Below are 15666 nucleotides of genomic sequence, written 5' to 3' on the forward strand. Positions count from 1 at the left end.
AATTTTGAAAATATAATAACGAAAGACCAAATATTACTCAGGTTGAAATACTGAAACACCAAAAAGTCGAACGGTCAAAATAGCGAAACGTTAGAAAGTCGATCGATCAAAATAAAGAAATGCAGCGGAGCTCCAATACACGCGTCTCACTCACTCACTTACTCAGACCGGTGATCTCCAATTTTAAACATCGCCATTTTGACTTTCGCCTTTTCGAGCTATCGCTATTCCGCATATCTAAGTTTTATATAGGCTCGAAAAATTCACTTTCGATTTTTTGCTGCTCTATATTCTGGTCTGTCTGTAAAACAATTACTCTCCATTTTGAATTCGAAAATATGAACTTTTGACATTCGGATGGTCTGTTAAAATTGCATTCGAAATGAAAACTATTGAAATATATATTTTCGGGTAAATATGAGTTCAAAGAAGGAATTTTTGATTAAACACGCAATCTGCTGAATAATCGATCGGGAATAAGAATTTCGAATTACTTATTTTTCTCCAAACTGATATCACAACTTTTAAAATTTCGAAATATCGACCGTTCTACAATTCAGTTATTCGACAAATTGAACCCCACCCAAGAAAATATTTCATTCAAGTTAAATGTAAAATTGAATACAATTTTGTTTTTTCTTCGTATAAAAATCGTTTGTTGTTCTCTGAATTGACAGACGACACATACATGTACGACGAGGACGCAAGATGCGGAGGTGTCGCAGGTGGAGCTATGCTCACCGGCGGACCCGGACCTCAGCATTGGTACGATGAACCGCCCTACGAATCCGATCCCGAGGACTTTTTAATGGGCGCAAGCGGCGCTCCCGTACCAACAGCGACGATACAGAATGGACGTGTCTGTTTCACCCTTAATCTACGACCGGAGAATCGCGGCGAGGGTGTTATATCACTGCGTACAGCAGGTGATATAAGTCTGCCACGGGATCGATCGCGGAAGGTTCCAATGTCGACGATGAGAGGTCTCATAGTACCTCAGGGTCACAACAACCCACCGACCATCATCCCACTTACGCATTCGAGGGCTTCCCGAGAGAGTGGTGACTATGCGAGCAGTGACGTCCAGGTCAGTCCATAAAACTTTTATGTGTAAACGTACATTTGTAAAAAGCCAATGAACTTCACTACGAGAGAGAGAGAGAGAGAGAGAGAGAGAGAGAGAGAGAGAGAGACGAATGTTTCACTGACGGCATCAATAGTATTCATAAATCTTGATTTAGGCACTACCAAAATTTATCGAATCCGTGAATCCCCGAACATCGATGTGACGGCTGCAATTGTTTATCAATTTCCAACGAATAAATTCAATCCTCGTGACCTTGAAGCTTGCAAAGTTGGAGTCCAATAAAATTAAAAATAAAAATGTTTAATTCATTTTTTATTTCACCAATCATATTGGTGTAGGTTGAAAAACTACGAATTGCAAATTAGGCAGGTAACAAAATTGGGGAATTGCAAATTGTTTTTTTTCTTACTTCATTTCGTTGGACTCCAACATTGCAAACTTCAATTTCATCAACCCTTCAATTATCTCCTATATTTTTCACTCGTGTGAACTTTTTAGTCAAGTCTATCGAACATCGAATCGGAGATTCCAACATTTTAACGTTTCCTCAATTCAGCAACAACGATTTTATGTATTCTGCACGTTAACGGATACAAAATTATTAGAGGTTCGTTCACAGTGTTCGAAAATGTACACCCGTGTGTATATTTTTACTCATACACGGAGAGAATTAAATTGGAAAAGTTACCGTTCAGCAACGATAGCACGGTGACAAGCTCCAACTCATGATATTATTATAGAAAAGAAATTGAATTTCCCTATAAAAAAAAAATAATATTTATTGTTCACAGTAGGAACTTTAACCGGAATATTTAGTTAATTTTGACGTCACGGGGTATCTTGTCGCTACATCGGCCTACTTCCCCTTTCTTTTTATATGCTCAGCCCTTGTTGAAGTGTGTAAACCGCCCTTTCAGTATGCTACGAAATTCGGAAACGAGTGATCGGTACCTACGTTCGGGCAAATACATTTTACCGTAATGTACCGTAAAATTTACTAAATCTTTTGTAAAATTTTGTATACGTACCGTAAATTTCAATATCTGCAATATTTACTATTAAAAAACTAAAAATTTGTCAAAATATTGAAAATTTTATAGCGCGTTACTGGAATAAATATTTATCTTTAACTTGTCCCCGCGCAGTCAAATATATTCGGTTAATTTTACAGTGAATTTCACGCCAAATATTACCGTTTAGTTCTCTCCGTGTACAAGTTCATAGTATGCTTCAACTGTCTCCCAAAGATCATCAATTATCACCCACAATTTCTTCCGCGTTTGTTAAATCGTACACGTAAAACCCTGTTGGTCTCATTAAACCGGTTATTCATATCGATTGTGCATTAAGCATATCGCATTGTGCGACCAAATAGTACAAACATTAATATGATATTCATAATAAATCGCCATGCCAATTCCTCGAGCATGTATTATAGATTGTAAAAAAAAGAAAAATACACGAACTCTATTCATGGATGTCGGAAGCGTGCCAAGTCTCCGTGCAAAGGGGAATCAACTCCGGAACAAACGATTTTCAAATTCAACGCGCATATATTCCTGTATTTTACATGTGGCCTGTGAAATTTGTACACTTGTCACACATTCCTGAAAAAATCGAACATGTTGAAAATCATTCGAGTGCTATTCGGGCCACGAAATTCATAAACTCGAATATGAATTCTTGGTGTTTAAATACGGGTCTGACAATAACGTTGCGCACAAGAGATATCGAAAAGGACAGTCTCCTTTAAGGAAGGCCAACGAATCCATTCATTCAATGAGATCCTGTGGGAAGTAACAGAAACCGCGACTCTAGAAACCTAAATTAGACTGATCGATAGATCTTGAAAACATCATTCGAATCTGAGTTAAAAAGCAAGATTTTCTGCTTAAGAAAACAACAAAATAGGCTCGAGTTTGAAAATCAGCATAAAGTATAAAAAAAAAAGCAATAAAAATAAATAATTCCAAGTTTCTCTCATCCAAATGTCTGTGGTACGAACGTCTTGAAAGTGCAGAGCTCAAGCTCGAGACTGTCAACTGTATCGGTGGAAGATGAAGTTACGACGGTCGATAAACTGGACAATGAGCGAACGTCGTCTAGTCAACGGAAGGTGAATCATCCGCACGAGCCGCAACAGCTCAATCATCAGCGCGATAACCGTAAAGGAGCGTTGCCACGTGGCGATCAACGGTCAAAAGTAACAAGATTCCGGGCTATCGGGCCAATCGTCGGGGCTGAAAATCTCAGTGAGAACGAGAAAAACAACCACGTTGACGGCACAACCAGCAGCGACAACAAAGCACGTAGCACCAGTAACGATAATGGCATTGCCACCGTCGCGTCATCGAAATTCCAATCAATTACACGAAGAGCAATACCCGGCCCCGAATACGTTCGTATATTTGCTTAGATATACGTTAGACAAACATCACTAACATCGTAACAAGACTCGATCATCAACCTATATTTGCATCCATGATCCTTTTCCTCCCCTGAATATACTCACCCCGCGCCTCCAGCAAGGATACCTCTGTGCTGCTCTTCTTGCGAACTGCCAATTCATACTAACCCACTTGCGTAAGGGATGAAGGGAAGAGCCTCGAACAAATATCAACATCTTCGCCTGTGCCAAGCGAGAGATTGGTTATGGATTATGGATGCATACATTCTATATTTACCATCACTAATTCGCTGTAGCTTAACGCTGTCTCAACGATTTTTCCCCTGTCTTTATAACCTTATCCAAGAACTAACATTGGATACGAAGATTGGAAGAAAAAAAGTGTGCTCGAGGACTGGGAGACGATTGAGGACCAGGCCAAAGTCACCATTTTCGATCGAATGACGATGGACTGCGTTGCAACGTCGAATTTCAAAGAATTTAAAGATTTTTTTATTCAAGTTTTTTCTATGATCCGAATGAGTATGTGAAAGAGTGTCAACTTTACCCGAACCATAAAGATCCGCTGTACTAACGATAAAGAAGTTGAGAAAATGGTTGTAAACTGGCTGATTAATCTGGCGGTTTTATCAACGGCTAAATACGAGGCGAGCTTTTTTCGCACGACTCACTAACAGTTCCCATTCCCAAAGTGCTGGCCATTCCGAGCCTCGTCTTGTGTCATCGTTAAATTGATTGAAGCCATCGAGAAATTTCGTAACGTGTCTATGAATAACCTCGAAAATCTTGATCCATGAATATTCCCAGACCGTGTTAGAGCCCAAAGAAATAACGCCAGAAAATCCAACCTCGTGAAACCCCCTACGATTGCTAATGTTCGTTATCCATTGGGCGAGGAGGATTCAAGCTTGTGGTATATTGAATTTCGCCCTAGTTAGAAGTTTCACCAGCAAAGCCTACCTCAATTCTCCATCTCTGTTCGACTGATTGGGATCTTCCGAATCACGAAACTAATATACGCACTATATACATTTTACTCGGGATACACAATCATATAGTACACAGCACGCGCATATAGTACACATTCCAATATCGGAAGATAATCCTGCTAACCCACTAGCTGATACTGACCCCACCCACCCACCCCCCTTCTCTCTATCACCCCCTCGTCCGTCTGTCCCTTCAGCTCGATCTCGCCTATTCTATGTTTAATCTGCAATATCATACCGCTAAGCCCTTTATAACGATTATACTACCTTCTAGTTACGTATTCTCCTACGTAAGCCTCATAGATTCACATACGTGTGTATATATATGGATATATAATATAAATATATATTTATACATACACATATTAAATATGTGTGCATCTGTATGTATGTATACGTTTTGCCTTAATAACCCAAGCAGATCCCTAGGTAATTTTCGTATTTTAATGTAATGGCCCAACGTTGCACGTTAAACGATTTCATCAATAAGACTTTCTTTCATCATCATTAGCATTCAAGAGGTTTAACATTCATTGAGAAATCGTTGCACGATAATAATATTAATACGATTATCCATTGATTTTACACTCCGCTGTTCGATGTTTCTGAAATCTTTGTTCCTTAATATCAGGAATAATCGTGTATTTTAACATTCATTTTTTTTTTTTAAGTTAATTTTTCTACATAATTTTTCGTTTTTTGTCCAATTGTCTTTTGAACTACACACGTTTTCTTGAGTGCAAGTATCCAAGTAGATGGCTGTGTTAAGTTTCAGGAGAAAAGATTCATCGCATTCAGAATTAAAAAGTTTATCCGAGAAACAATTACAATTCCTCGATATGTCGATCATTGTGTGACTGCTTAAATAATTGAACTTGATGTATTGACTTTAGCACAGAAAAAATACTCGCTCGAGTGCACTCAATCAACACTGAACGTAACGACCTTTCGTGCATCCTCAATGAAGTCTGTGTCAAAAAAGTCATTGATTTGCAGTGATGAAAAAGACTTTTTCAGCAATAATATACTCCGTTTTACAATTACGATCGTCATTTAAGGAGTTCTAGTTTGCCATCGTAGGGCCAAAGTTTCTGTAAAGTTGTCTGCAGTGTTAAGAAAGATCATAATTTTTAAATATCTCAGATAAAACGTATCGAATGATTTTAATTTTATCTCGGTATCCTTAAAAAACGTCTGGCCAAAAAAATATTATTTTTCCACTTACGCAGCCTCGCTTCGCTAAAATGATTAACCACTCGTAACCAAAGTCGGTGGATGGTATAAATTTAATCGATCGCAATCAATCAATAAGCGTTTTTTTCACTTCAACCGCTCGATTTTGAAAAAATAAAAGAAACGAAAAAACAAAACAACCAGCAACAACAATGAAACGTAAAGCACTTAGAAAAACGAAAACGTTGTTGAACGATTTTAGAGTCGGAGCAGCGGCGAGGAAGGTCTTTCACCAAGCCAGAGCAGCGACTACGAGGATCAAGAAGAGTTAGAGAACCAACACACGCCAACGATTCACACAGTATGTCCAGCCAGCTAGTCCTTCCTAAAGAAGCGTATACAAAACTGTTTTCCCGTTATACTTTTCCACTTTTATTCGCACACTTATCGCTGAGCTTTCGATGTTGCAAAGTCGTTTTAGTCAAATTTCTCGTTTATATCATTTGAAATCCTGGATAATGCGACTACGATACGTGATTGCTAAAAGATTGCATGACGTCTGTAATTTAGTATTCCTGCTGTTTCACTTCCGAATAGCGAAGCATAGAATTTTTTTTTTTTTTTTTTTTTTTCTCGTAATGCTGCACAAAGAAAAAGAGCCGTGCCATATTTCCTATTGAAACAACAAACATGCGCATTCGGGCGTTTGAAAGCTGTTGCGCAAAAAAAAATAACCAAAAAAAAGATTCAAAACACAAGCCAGCAACAAATCCACCGACAGGTCGACCCTCGTGAGAATCGATGCATGAACATTTCCTTGGTGTGAAAAATCAATGAAAAACAAAACAAAAAAAAAAGGCAAAAAGAAAGCCTTCGGCTCGTCGAGCACTTCCACGAATCACGTGTGTCTATTTTTTATTTTATTTGGTATCCTCTGTTTTTTTTTCTACTTTTCCTATAACACCCCTTTCTCCACGAAACCCGTTGATTGTACAATTGAAAACGGGACGATTGAAGAGAACGAATTAACGTTATGAATTTGACGTGTAAAAAAATTGTAAAAAAAAAAAAAAAAACAATGAAAAGAAGGAAATAAAAATAAACGAATGAAACTTTCAGTCGGAAGCGAGCGCGCTGCTGGAGAGCGGAAACGATGGTAGGGTCGGGATCGCCGGTCGAGCAAGAAACCTGAGGCACGACGTGCAGAGAAAAATAACGAGACTGCGGGAGGATCGAACATCGTCCGAAGCATTTCCGTGCAGCGCCAGCAGCGTCGAGAGCTTGCCGAGCGGCAGTGGCTCGAGTACACAGGCACTTGTACGAGCGGGAAGCAATCACAGCTCGATATCGTGCGAGGAGAGAGAACCAGCGAGCCCTACATCAATAGGTCCTGTACTCTGCAGAGCAAAAGCACTTGTCGATTATACACCGAGTCCATACGACAAGGAAGCTCTCAAGTTTAAGGTTAGTCCGCAATAATGTCGAACCCATTGCAGGGTATACAAACGTAAATTATCGTACGTAACTCGTGCTGTCTATGTATCGATATTTACTGACGAGCCATTGAAAGGGAATGCGGAAGAGTTTCAAATGCGATAATTCTAACGAGCGTCAGTCCAACCCGATCGAACGCACTCTTGTAGCCATATACAGACCACGCGATCGCAAAAGATTAAATAATTTGTCGACGTTGAGCTTTGAACTACTTACATTCACAAGTACTTCGTTATGTGAACCTTAAGGGCTCTTCCCTAATTAGAATATTCATAAAAGCCATGTTTTTATTGCATTTTTCGAAAGTATAAATATTTAAAAGTATTTTATTAAAATTTTATTAAAGTCTGAACGGTCCAAGTGTACTTTTGAGCGACGTTTACTTTCCTGCCTGGCTTTAAACATGTTTTTCTCAAAATTACGTTTTTCGACGGCTCGTTAATTCAACCGATCCTTACCAAAATTATACCAAGTGTTTTTTATGACTATGACTATGGCACATATCATACGAATTTTGAAATTTTTAGTGTAACTATTTTTTTTTTTGCAAAAAACGTGCTTTTTCGTAGTTTTTGTAAAAATGGCTGGCATTTTGTCATTTTTGAAAAAATCGCATGATATGTGCTATAGCCTTCTACCTATTGAATCTAAAACCACTTTTTTTCTAACCGATCATCCATTCCAGAAATGTTATCAACAGCGTACACCATCTTTTTTTGGACCTGTCTTCTCCCCATTTTTCCATACGAAAATTAAGTAAAATGAATATTGAAAAAAAATGTTGTGTATTCAAAGAGTGTATGTTTTACAATTAATACTTTTTATATCCGCATATTTATAATTTATACCGATCAAAAAAATCGTAAAAATATTCTTTTTTGCCCGTCTAATTAGGGTAGACCCCTTAACGAGGAGATTGCAAAACTCTATGAAAAACTGTTTCCAAAATATGAGATGGGATACTAACAATTCTGGTTATCAGCAATGAAAGCAGTCGTACCGTAGGGAATTGATTTGTTCATTTTGGGTTCATAACCATAACTTCTAAAGGGTGGTTATACCCGAAGGTTAGAGAACTCCCATTTTCATGTAGTTCATAAATCGCTTGGTCTGTCGTCACATTTATTTTTTGAATAGTGAGCAAACATTGTGATTATTACTGACGGTCTTGGTACGACAATCAAGAACGATGTTATCCGCAAGCTCAATGCTTTCTGACATCATCATTAAACAAGACAATAGAAGAAAGCCGTATTTCATTTGTGATTTTACAGAAGGGCGACGTAATCGACGTTGTTCAGATGAACACGAGTGGACTTTGGAAAGGCGTCGTGCACAATAGAATTGGCCACTTCAAGTTCATAAACGTCGAGATACTGAACGAAAGAGTACCGAGACGGGGTGAGCCTGAGAGAACCAAGTGGGGACAGAGATACAGACAAAAGCCAGGCTCGGTTCAAGAGCTCTTGCAGAGAATGAATCTTCAGGTGAGTGACTGAGACAAATTGAGAGCGATTGAGATAAAGAGAGCAAGAGAAAGGAAAAAAGCAGGAGAGAAAGTAGCGATGAAACGACGATACCTATGGTGGTTAGATCGCGTCAACCCCTCATCGGAGAGTTTCTGTCTTCTTACTCAATCGTCATACCTTAGCCCTTGGGGCCCTTTTCATCAGCATCAACTTGAGATGTAAATCAAGAATTTGCTACTTCCACGCTGTGATTCGCCGTCATTTTGCAGCTCCGCTGCTTCCTTCCTCGTCTTTCTTTCTCACCACCTCCCCCTGCTCCCTCTCACTTTCTCTATGCAAAAAAAAACGTTCATAAAATCCCTCCGATCTCGGCCATAATAATAACAGGCTAAAGGACTCTCTTTATTCTCAACTCATATGCATCCATTAACTTTTTTCCCTTCACTTTCCAATCTCTATCACGTTAATTCACGTGCTTGCCCATGATGTATGGTAATTTATTCATTTAGGAGCACATACCAGTTTTCGTTCTCAACGGTTACGAGGATCTCGAGCTGTTCAGGGAACTCGAACCAGCGGATCTTGACTATCTACGAATTCATCAACCAGAACATCGAGCCAAAATACTCACAGCCGTGCAACTCCTTCACGAATTGCAGTGTGAGTAGATTAAACGGTCGTTAAGTATTCTACGTACGGTTTTCCTCTTTTGATGGGATAATTGTTGATGACGTTGAAATTTCTTGGTTCAACGTCTGTTTAAACGCTTGGCTATTGAGTGAATTTTTCATTACGGATATTCGTAATGATGCATTCAAGAAATGTTTGCAGTTTATATTGTCCGATAAAAGAGCTTCCACTTGCAATTTTTTACACTCCATTTAACCAATTATGACAGAATCCTTGTAATTCTTCGGCAAGTGATTACTTGAGAAAGTCTCACGGAGGGATGAATCAAACTTGAAGTATTACCGTGCAGTGAGAATAGCGATGTGGCAAAATGCAATTTCCAAAATTATTGAAAATAATACAAATTTTCATAAAAATTGAATGGTAATAAACTTTTCAAATTGTAACATTCTACCGGAGTGTCTTGTGAATTTTGATACTGACTAAAGTATGCGGAACATAAATTTCAAAGTTGTCTAATATACAAGTGAAATTTAACCGTGTATTTTATCGTTTGATGTCTTGGAGAATTGTTCCTGAAAAAGTGCCACAGTTATGGGCATTATTTCAATATGTATTCAAAAATATTCCACGAGCCTTGCGGTAAATTGTACTCTACTGCACGATAAAAATTTCCCTACAAGTGTTTACGCCAGGATGGCATAGGATCTGAAATTTTACGTTCCTCGAGATAAGAAAAAAAGTAAAATATCGCTTACGAATAAATGCATTTTGCCAACTCGTCTTCGCGTTCAAGCGCATCACGGTACTTTTTCCTGTGAATTTTTCACGATAAAAATGACTCTTTGATTCTCTCCGGATATGAAAGTCGAGAATTATTCAGTGTATTAATACGTTGAAACGTTCATCATGATTTTTGTTCCATCTCGCGTTAAGGGAAGAAAAAAAAAAGAATGAATTTGATGAATAAAATTACAAGGGAAGAGCGGGAATTTTGTGCAATGCCAAATGAATATCGTATCTCGAAATATTTGTGCAAACAGCTGGAAGCGAAGGAGACTTGGCATCGAGTTCAGAGGGTGACGAGATCAGTCGATTGGCTCTGACATCCGGTCAGACATCGGGTCACTGTTCGCCATTCAGCAGACGACAATTTCCTCGTGATTCCGGCTGCTACGATGCGCACAAAAATCCAACGAGATCGCGTAACATAAGTCCGGAGATGGGTGGAAAAATGTCACGAGAGAATAATCTCGATACGGTGATACCGGCTAAATGTACAACGAGCTTGGAGACAAACGTCATGACAGAGAACAAGGATGATTTCCATCGGAATATACCGATAAGTGGGGCTGGTGTGATCGCTGGGAGCAGGGATAGTCATCCTTTCGAAAAAAGCGGTCAGCATCTGCGAAGCGGTGCGGCAACGGGCAACGTCAGATTTATTGCAAAGAGAGGCAATTTAGTTGAAACGGTGGTTATTGGAGAGGAAGCTATTGGAATGCAAAAGATTTCGGGTATCAGTACGAAGTACGGGGGTTGTCCTGATCTTGGAATTGTTTGCGAGGGAAGCGGCGTTTCGACGACAGTTGGTCTCGGACAGCGTGGATGTTTGAGCGAGAAATCGAGTGACTCTGGCGTCAGTTCGTCGAGTCTTAGCTCAGCACCACCGCCCAGAGACAAAAGACTTGTTTCAGCGACGTCGAGCCACCCCACGAATACCTCGGCCGCTGGACTAACTCCTGCCACTTCCACCTCGTCAACGATCGCTGATTCACCAACCAAAAGTTTCGCCAATTTTTCACGTGGTCCACCAACTTCCCAAGCAACAACAAGCGCCAAATCTACCAACGACACGACCACCTATCCTTAAATAATAATTCTTCAATGCTTATCGGAGAATCCTCTTCGTACGTTTACGCTGTAGAAACTTTATTTTTAGTACCTTATAGTGCAACCACAGGATGGAAAACCCATTGGTAAAGTTAAACAAAAGTAACACAATGGAAACCAATTCTGTCCAATACCCGAGCGACTCGCTGCTAGTCCCGGTGCTTTCGAGAGTCCCCATTTTTCCGCTCTCGCTCTCTCGTAGCTCGGACGAAAACTCCATATGTACATTTTTAGTCGTAGGCTAAGAAGAGAAGCGTGAAATATTCATATGTGATACAATAACTTGAATAATGGTTTTTAACCGCTTTTGGTCTTCATACTTCCGTTCTTCGACTCGTTTTATGACCACTTCAGGTGAGATCAGTACAAACTATCAGAATGACCGCTCTCATGTCGTAAATTTCACTTTTATCATAGAAAAATATATACATACAAGAGATTCAACTTCCTTTGAACGCTACGATTTTTGTTAATTTCTATTTTTTTACGTATTCGTTGCATCACTAAAAAAAAAAAAAAACACAATTTTTCCCTATTTTTGTACTCATACTTTTTCTTCGATTCAAGCATAAATAAATCTCGATCAAGTTCCCTCAGGAACTTGCTATCCATCTCAGTGACGATTCTCTTTTTCATGATAACTGAAAGTGGTTAATACGAGCTACAAATTACCAAGATTGTGCAGAGTGAAAACAATGAGGAAGCTTGGCGTATACAACTTAATCAACAATTCGGATAATAGAAAATTTTACAACGAGCCAACATGCTCAATTCGTAAAGAAAAACAACGAATGTTATAATTGTAAAAAATCACAATCCGTAATAACGATGTTGACGAAAATAGTCAACTCGAAAAACGACGAAACTCTATGCGAGTGATCGACAATGAAAAAAACATTTCAGAACTGTGTTTCAATTCACTGATCATCACTGAATTACTAATTAATCAAAATTTCGTATGTATACGCTAACCATCTTCGATATAATTGCAACAAAGCGTTCTCTGGTCATCTAAAAAATTGGCTAATTGACGTTATTTCAAGGGAACAATATTTCTCGATAATTGCTCCGATTAGTACGAAAGAAATATGTACATACATAAATATATCTACTCGAAAAAAAACTTCGTACAAAGTCCCGAAAAAAACTGCCAATGAGCTCAACTTTTATTTGAATTGTTTTTTTTTTCGTTTTTTGTTTTTTTTATACGTTTTAACTTAATCAATTGTTGACTATACGACTCGATTTTTACACACTCGACATATCGGCTACACACTCATCAGCCGAACAAACGATTCCAAAGCGTAATGGAAATGTGACAATGTGTTAGCCTTCACTGATTTTAGCTCAGCTTTTAATTAAACGACTCAAACAAAAGTTCGCTCAGCAAGCGAGAATCGTCGAGTTTTGTACATAAAGTAGGTGGAACATGTGATGTGATGATTTTTTATAATATTAAGCGAATTCATTGTAAATGCCTTCGAATGGGCTCAACTCAATTCGCTGTCCGAACGTGGACTTTCGACAATCTATTAAGGTATCGTTGCTGTTGACACTGCGTGTGTTTTGGGGTGTCAGTCTCATGCAAACGAACTGGCGACGGTAGAAAAAAATAATCGTTCTGTCAACGCGTTGCTTTCTTACCTCTTAATCACGCGCGACAATAATTTTCACTTACTTTTCTTGAAGAATTCCAATTTTCTCCCACATAAGAGTCCATTTTTATGAAATGATGATGAATTCGTAATTATTTTTATTATTTATAATCATACTTTGAGCATGGACCAAAATTGTATTTGAAAAAAGCATTGATGACCCAAACAACAGAGTTTATGGGTTACAATTTTTAAACAGGAAAACAGTGTTATGATGATTGAAAAATAGTCGAAAGGTAAACTCGAGAATTTCGATATACCAAAACGTAATGAGCTTTTCAAAAAATTGCCTTTCATGTTTATTAGTTTGATGAGACTGAGGCCTCAGAGCTCTTACGATATCTCGCTTGTGTTCAATGCCGCGATCGCCGCACTGTAAATGTGTACATTCATAATTGTGTAAAGAGAAAAAAAGTGACAGATGAAAAAAGAAAAAGAAAAAAAACATGTTGAAAGTTACAATTTCAAAGTAAAAAGTGGAGAAAAAAGTCTGCGCGAAATGATTGGCATTCTCATCTACTTGGGAATTACATCATGTGTTGGATATAATACACGAAAGTAACCATCCTTCAAAGATTACGTAAGCCAAACATCTTTTGAAGATAAAACTTTACGAAGGAGCTTGACGAGGCAAATGAGCAACCAAAAAAGTCATCTTAAAAAGGATTTTTCCGAGTGATAAGTCGTGCCAATCTTTCGCCGACTCATAGTCGTATAAACGTATAATTGAAAAAATGCCCCCCCCCCCCCCCCCCCCCCCCGGAGAAATAAAAATGTTTTCTATCGGTCCTATAAAAGTTTGCCAAATTTAAAGCTACCCAAGAATCTACAGCTAAGGAACAAAAAAAGCAATGAATTATTATGAGATTATTTGAAAATCGAATGACTGGCAAGGGATTAAAAAAAAAAACGAGCTATCGAAGGAAAAATAACGCGCGAAGATTAATAATCGCCTCTTAACGAGGGTCGGGTATACGAGAATAAAGAAATATGAATCAAGTACAAGAATGTTGGATCTTGTGTAAATTCTCTGTATAGGTAAAGCAATAAATAATTAATGGAAATAAGAGACAAGGGAAAAAATTAGTTATCGATAGCGAAAATGAACGTTCGATCTTGAAAATAAATTCGAACGTTTCACGCTCGTTAATTGTACATACTATTAAAGTAATCAAGAGAATGTAAGAGATGATCGTACGATGAAAAACGGACGATTGGTCGAATTAGAAAATGGCGTTTCCATCTGAGACTGGACGAAGGATTAAAAAGAAAATGAGATATAAAATTAAAAAAAAAAAAACGAATGAAAACACAAAAAATATTCTATATATTTCCATTACTTAACGTTGCATGTTCACGTTTTCCATCATTACCTACGTACGTAGAAGATTTAGCAAAGAAAAAAACATGCTTATGACGACATTTCCCTTGGAATCGACAAAAAAAATGTTTAAAATAAAAAAAAAGAGAAAAACAATTAAAAAATTAAAATTTTACGAGCCCACAGGAATGAAAGGAAAAATTGTATTTAAGAACAAAAGTTATAATGAATGAACGCCGAAAGCAGTGCGAGAAAGAGTGGGAGAGAGTGATAATATTCGCCGTTGCTATGACATAGTTTATCCGTTCCATCGACATTAATATTAAGTGTTTAGCGACGAGGTAACGTGTTAATTAGTTACAAGTTTATGGGAATAACATTTAACAATACAAAACCAGAAGAAACAATGAAACGAAAGAAGAAGATTTAAATAAATAGACACGATAGTGATTTTATTAGCTCGAAACAGTTACGATTCGCAACTTGGACGTTGAATTAAGTTTATTTGTACGGTAAAGACCCGCACGAAAAAAACCATTGTCGTCGTTATAGTCGGTCGAAACAATCGACCACAGAATTTTGAAACCACGGACGTACATCTCGACAACTGCATACGTCGAATGACAATGAAAAAGAAAAAAAAAACAACAAAACAAAACCAATGAATATTGAAAATTGACAACAAATTCTTGTGCAAATAAAGAAAAATGTTTTCTATCTTGAAATCAAACACGAGGAATGAGCTATACTCAAATTCTCATAAAAACGGATCAACAGAGGTCTCTAGTCCATTATCACCAAGCGATTGAATGAATATGGAAAATTTAATGAACAAAGAAAAATGAGGAAAAAGTAAAAGTAAATAAATAAATACGAGATTTATATGTAAATAAACAGCATTTTTAGGGGAACGCGGGCATATGCAACGCCTTTCCTTATGTTTACGCTAATACGCTGAACAATTTTTTATATAAACTTAAATTTTTTGTATTTATTGATTCATTGCGGGGCTAATGGTCACAATAATTATAATTTTCATACGTTTAGTCAATTATCATCATCATTATTACTATTATTTTTTGTATTGTTTTTCAACGATAAATGTTAATTTATTGACTGTGGATCGATAGAAATAAAAAGAACGAAAGAATCAAAGTAACGCGCTTGGTTGTTTGTTTACTGGCGTCTATGCAACTCCCGGCTGACCCAATTATTTCTCACAACGCTTCTGGTGGATCCAGCTTCAATAGCCGCTCGAATAAATCCATTCAAATTGCGATACGGCAGTGGAACGAAAAAAGAAACAAAAACAAACAAAAATTCAGTCGAAATAAAAAGTCCACGAGAACATGTCACAACGAAACTGACTGATGACTGCTCGTTGGTTTGGAACGAGCGCATGAAAAAATGTTGAACTTTTGAGGCACTGCATTTTTACCTTCTACAACTGGAATGAAAATCTAAACGTGTAAGTATGCTTTTAATAATAACTCACCATTTATGGACTCACCAGGTACGAGAAATCTTCAAACGTCACCTCACTATGCC

The 15666-nt window shown here is 37.8% G+C and overlaps 1 protein-coding gene across 8 annotated transcripts in view; it reads left to right on the forward strand.

Moving 5' to 3' along the window:
* LOC122407445 (SAM and SH3 domain-containing protein 1-like) overlaps window positions 1-15277 on the forward strand; it is a 232761-nt gene extending 217484 nt beyond the window's left edge. For 6 of the 8 annotated variants that reach the window (XM_043413660.1, XM_043413669.1, XM_043413677.1 and 3 more), the window contains 7 exons: window positions 678-1087; window positions 3108-3485; window positions 5919-6017; window positions 6776-7120; window positions 8425-8637; window positions 9129-9279; window positions 10293-15277. In XM_043413660.1, the coding sequence (XP_043269595.1) occupies window positions 678-1087; window positions 3108-3485; window positions 5919-6017; window positions 6776-7120; window positions 8425-8637; window positions 9129-9279; window positions 10293-11122 (2426 nt within the window). In that variant the 3' untranslated portion in view covers window positions 11123-15277. The remainder of the gene's footprint in view (window positions 1-677; window positions 1088-3107; window positions 3486-5918; window positions 6018-6775; window positions 7121-8424; window positions 8638-9128; window positions 9280-10292) is intronic. The other 2 variants (XM_043413709.1, XM_043413719.1) reach the window with 2 other exon arrangements.
* Window positions 15278-15666: the final 389 nt, after the last annotated feature.

Source organism: Venturia canescens, chromosome 1 (assembly GCF_019457755.1).
Source record: "Venturia canescens isolate UGA chromosome 1, ASM1945775v1, whole genome shotgun sequence".
In the NCBI taxonomy this organism is placed as follows: Eukaryota; Metazoa; Arthropoda; class Insecta; order Hymenoptera; family Ichneumonidae; genus Venturia; species Venturia canescens.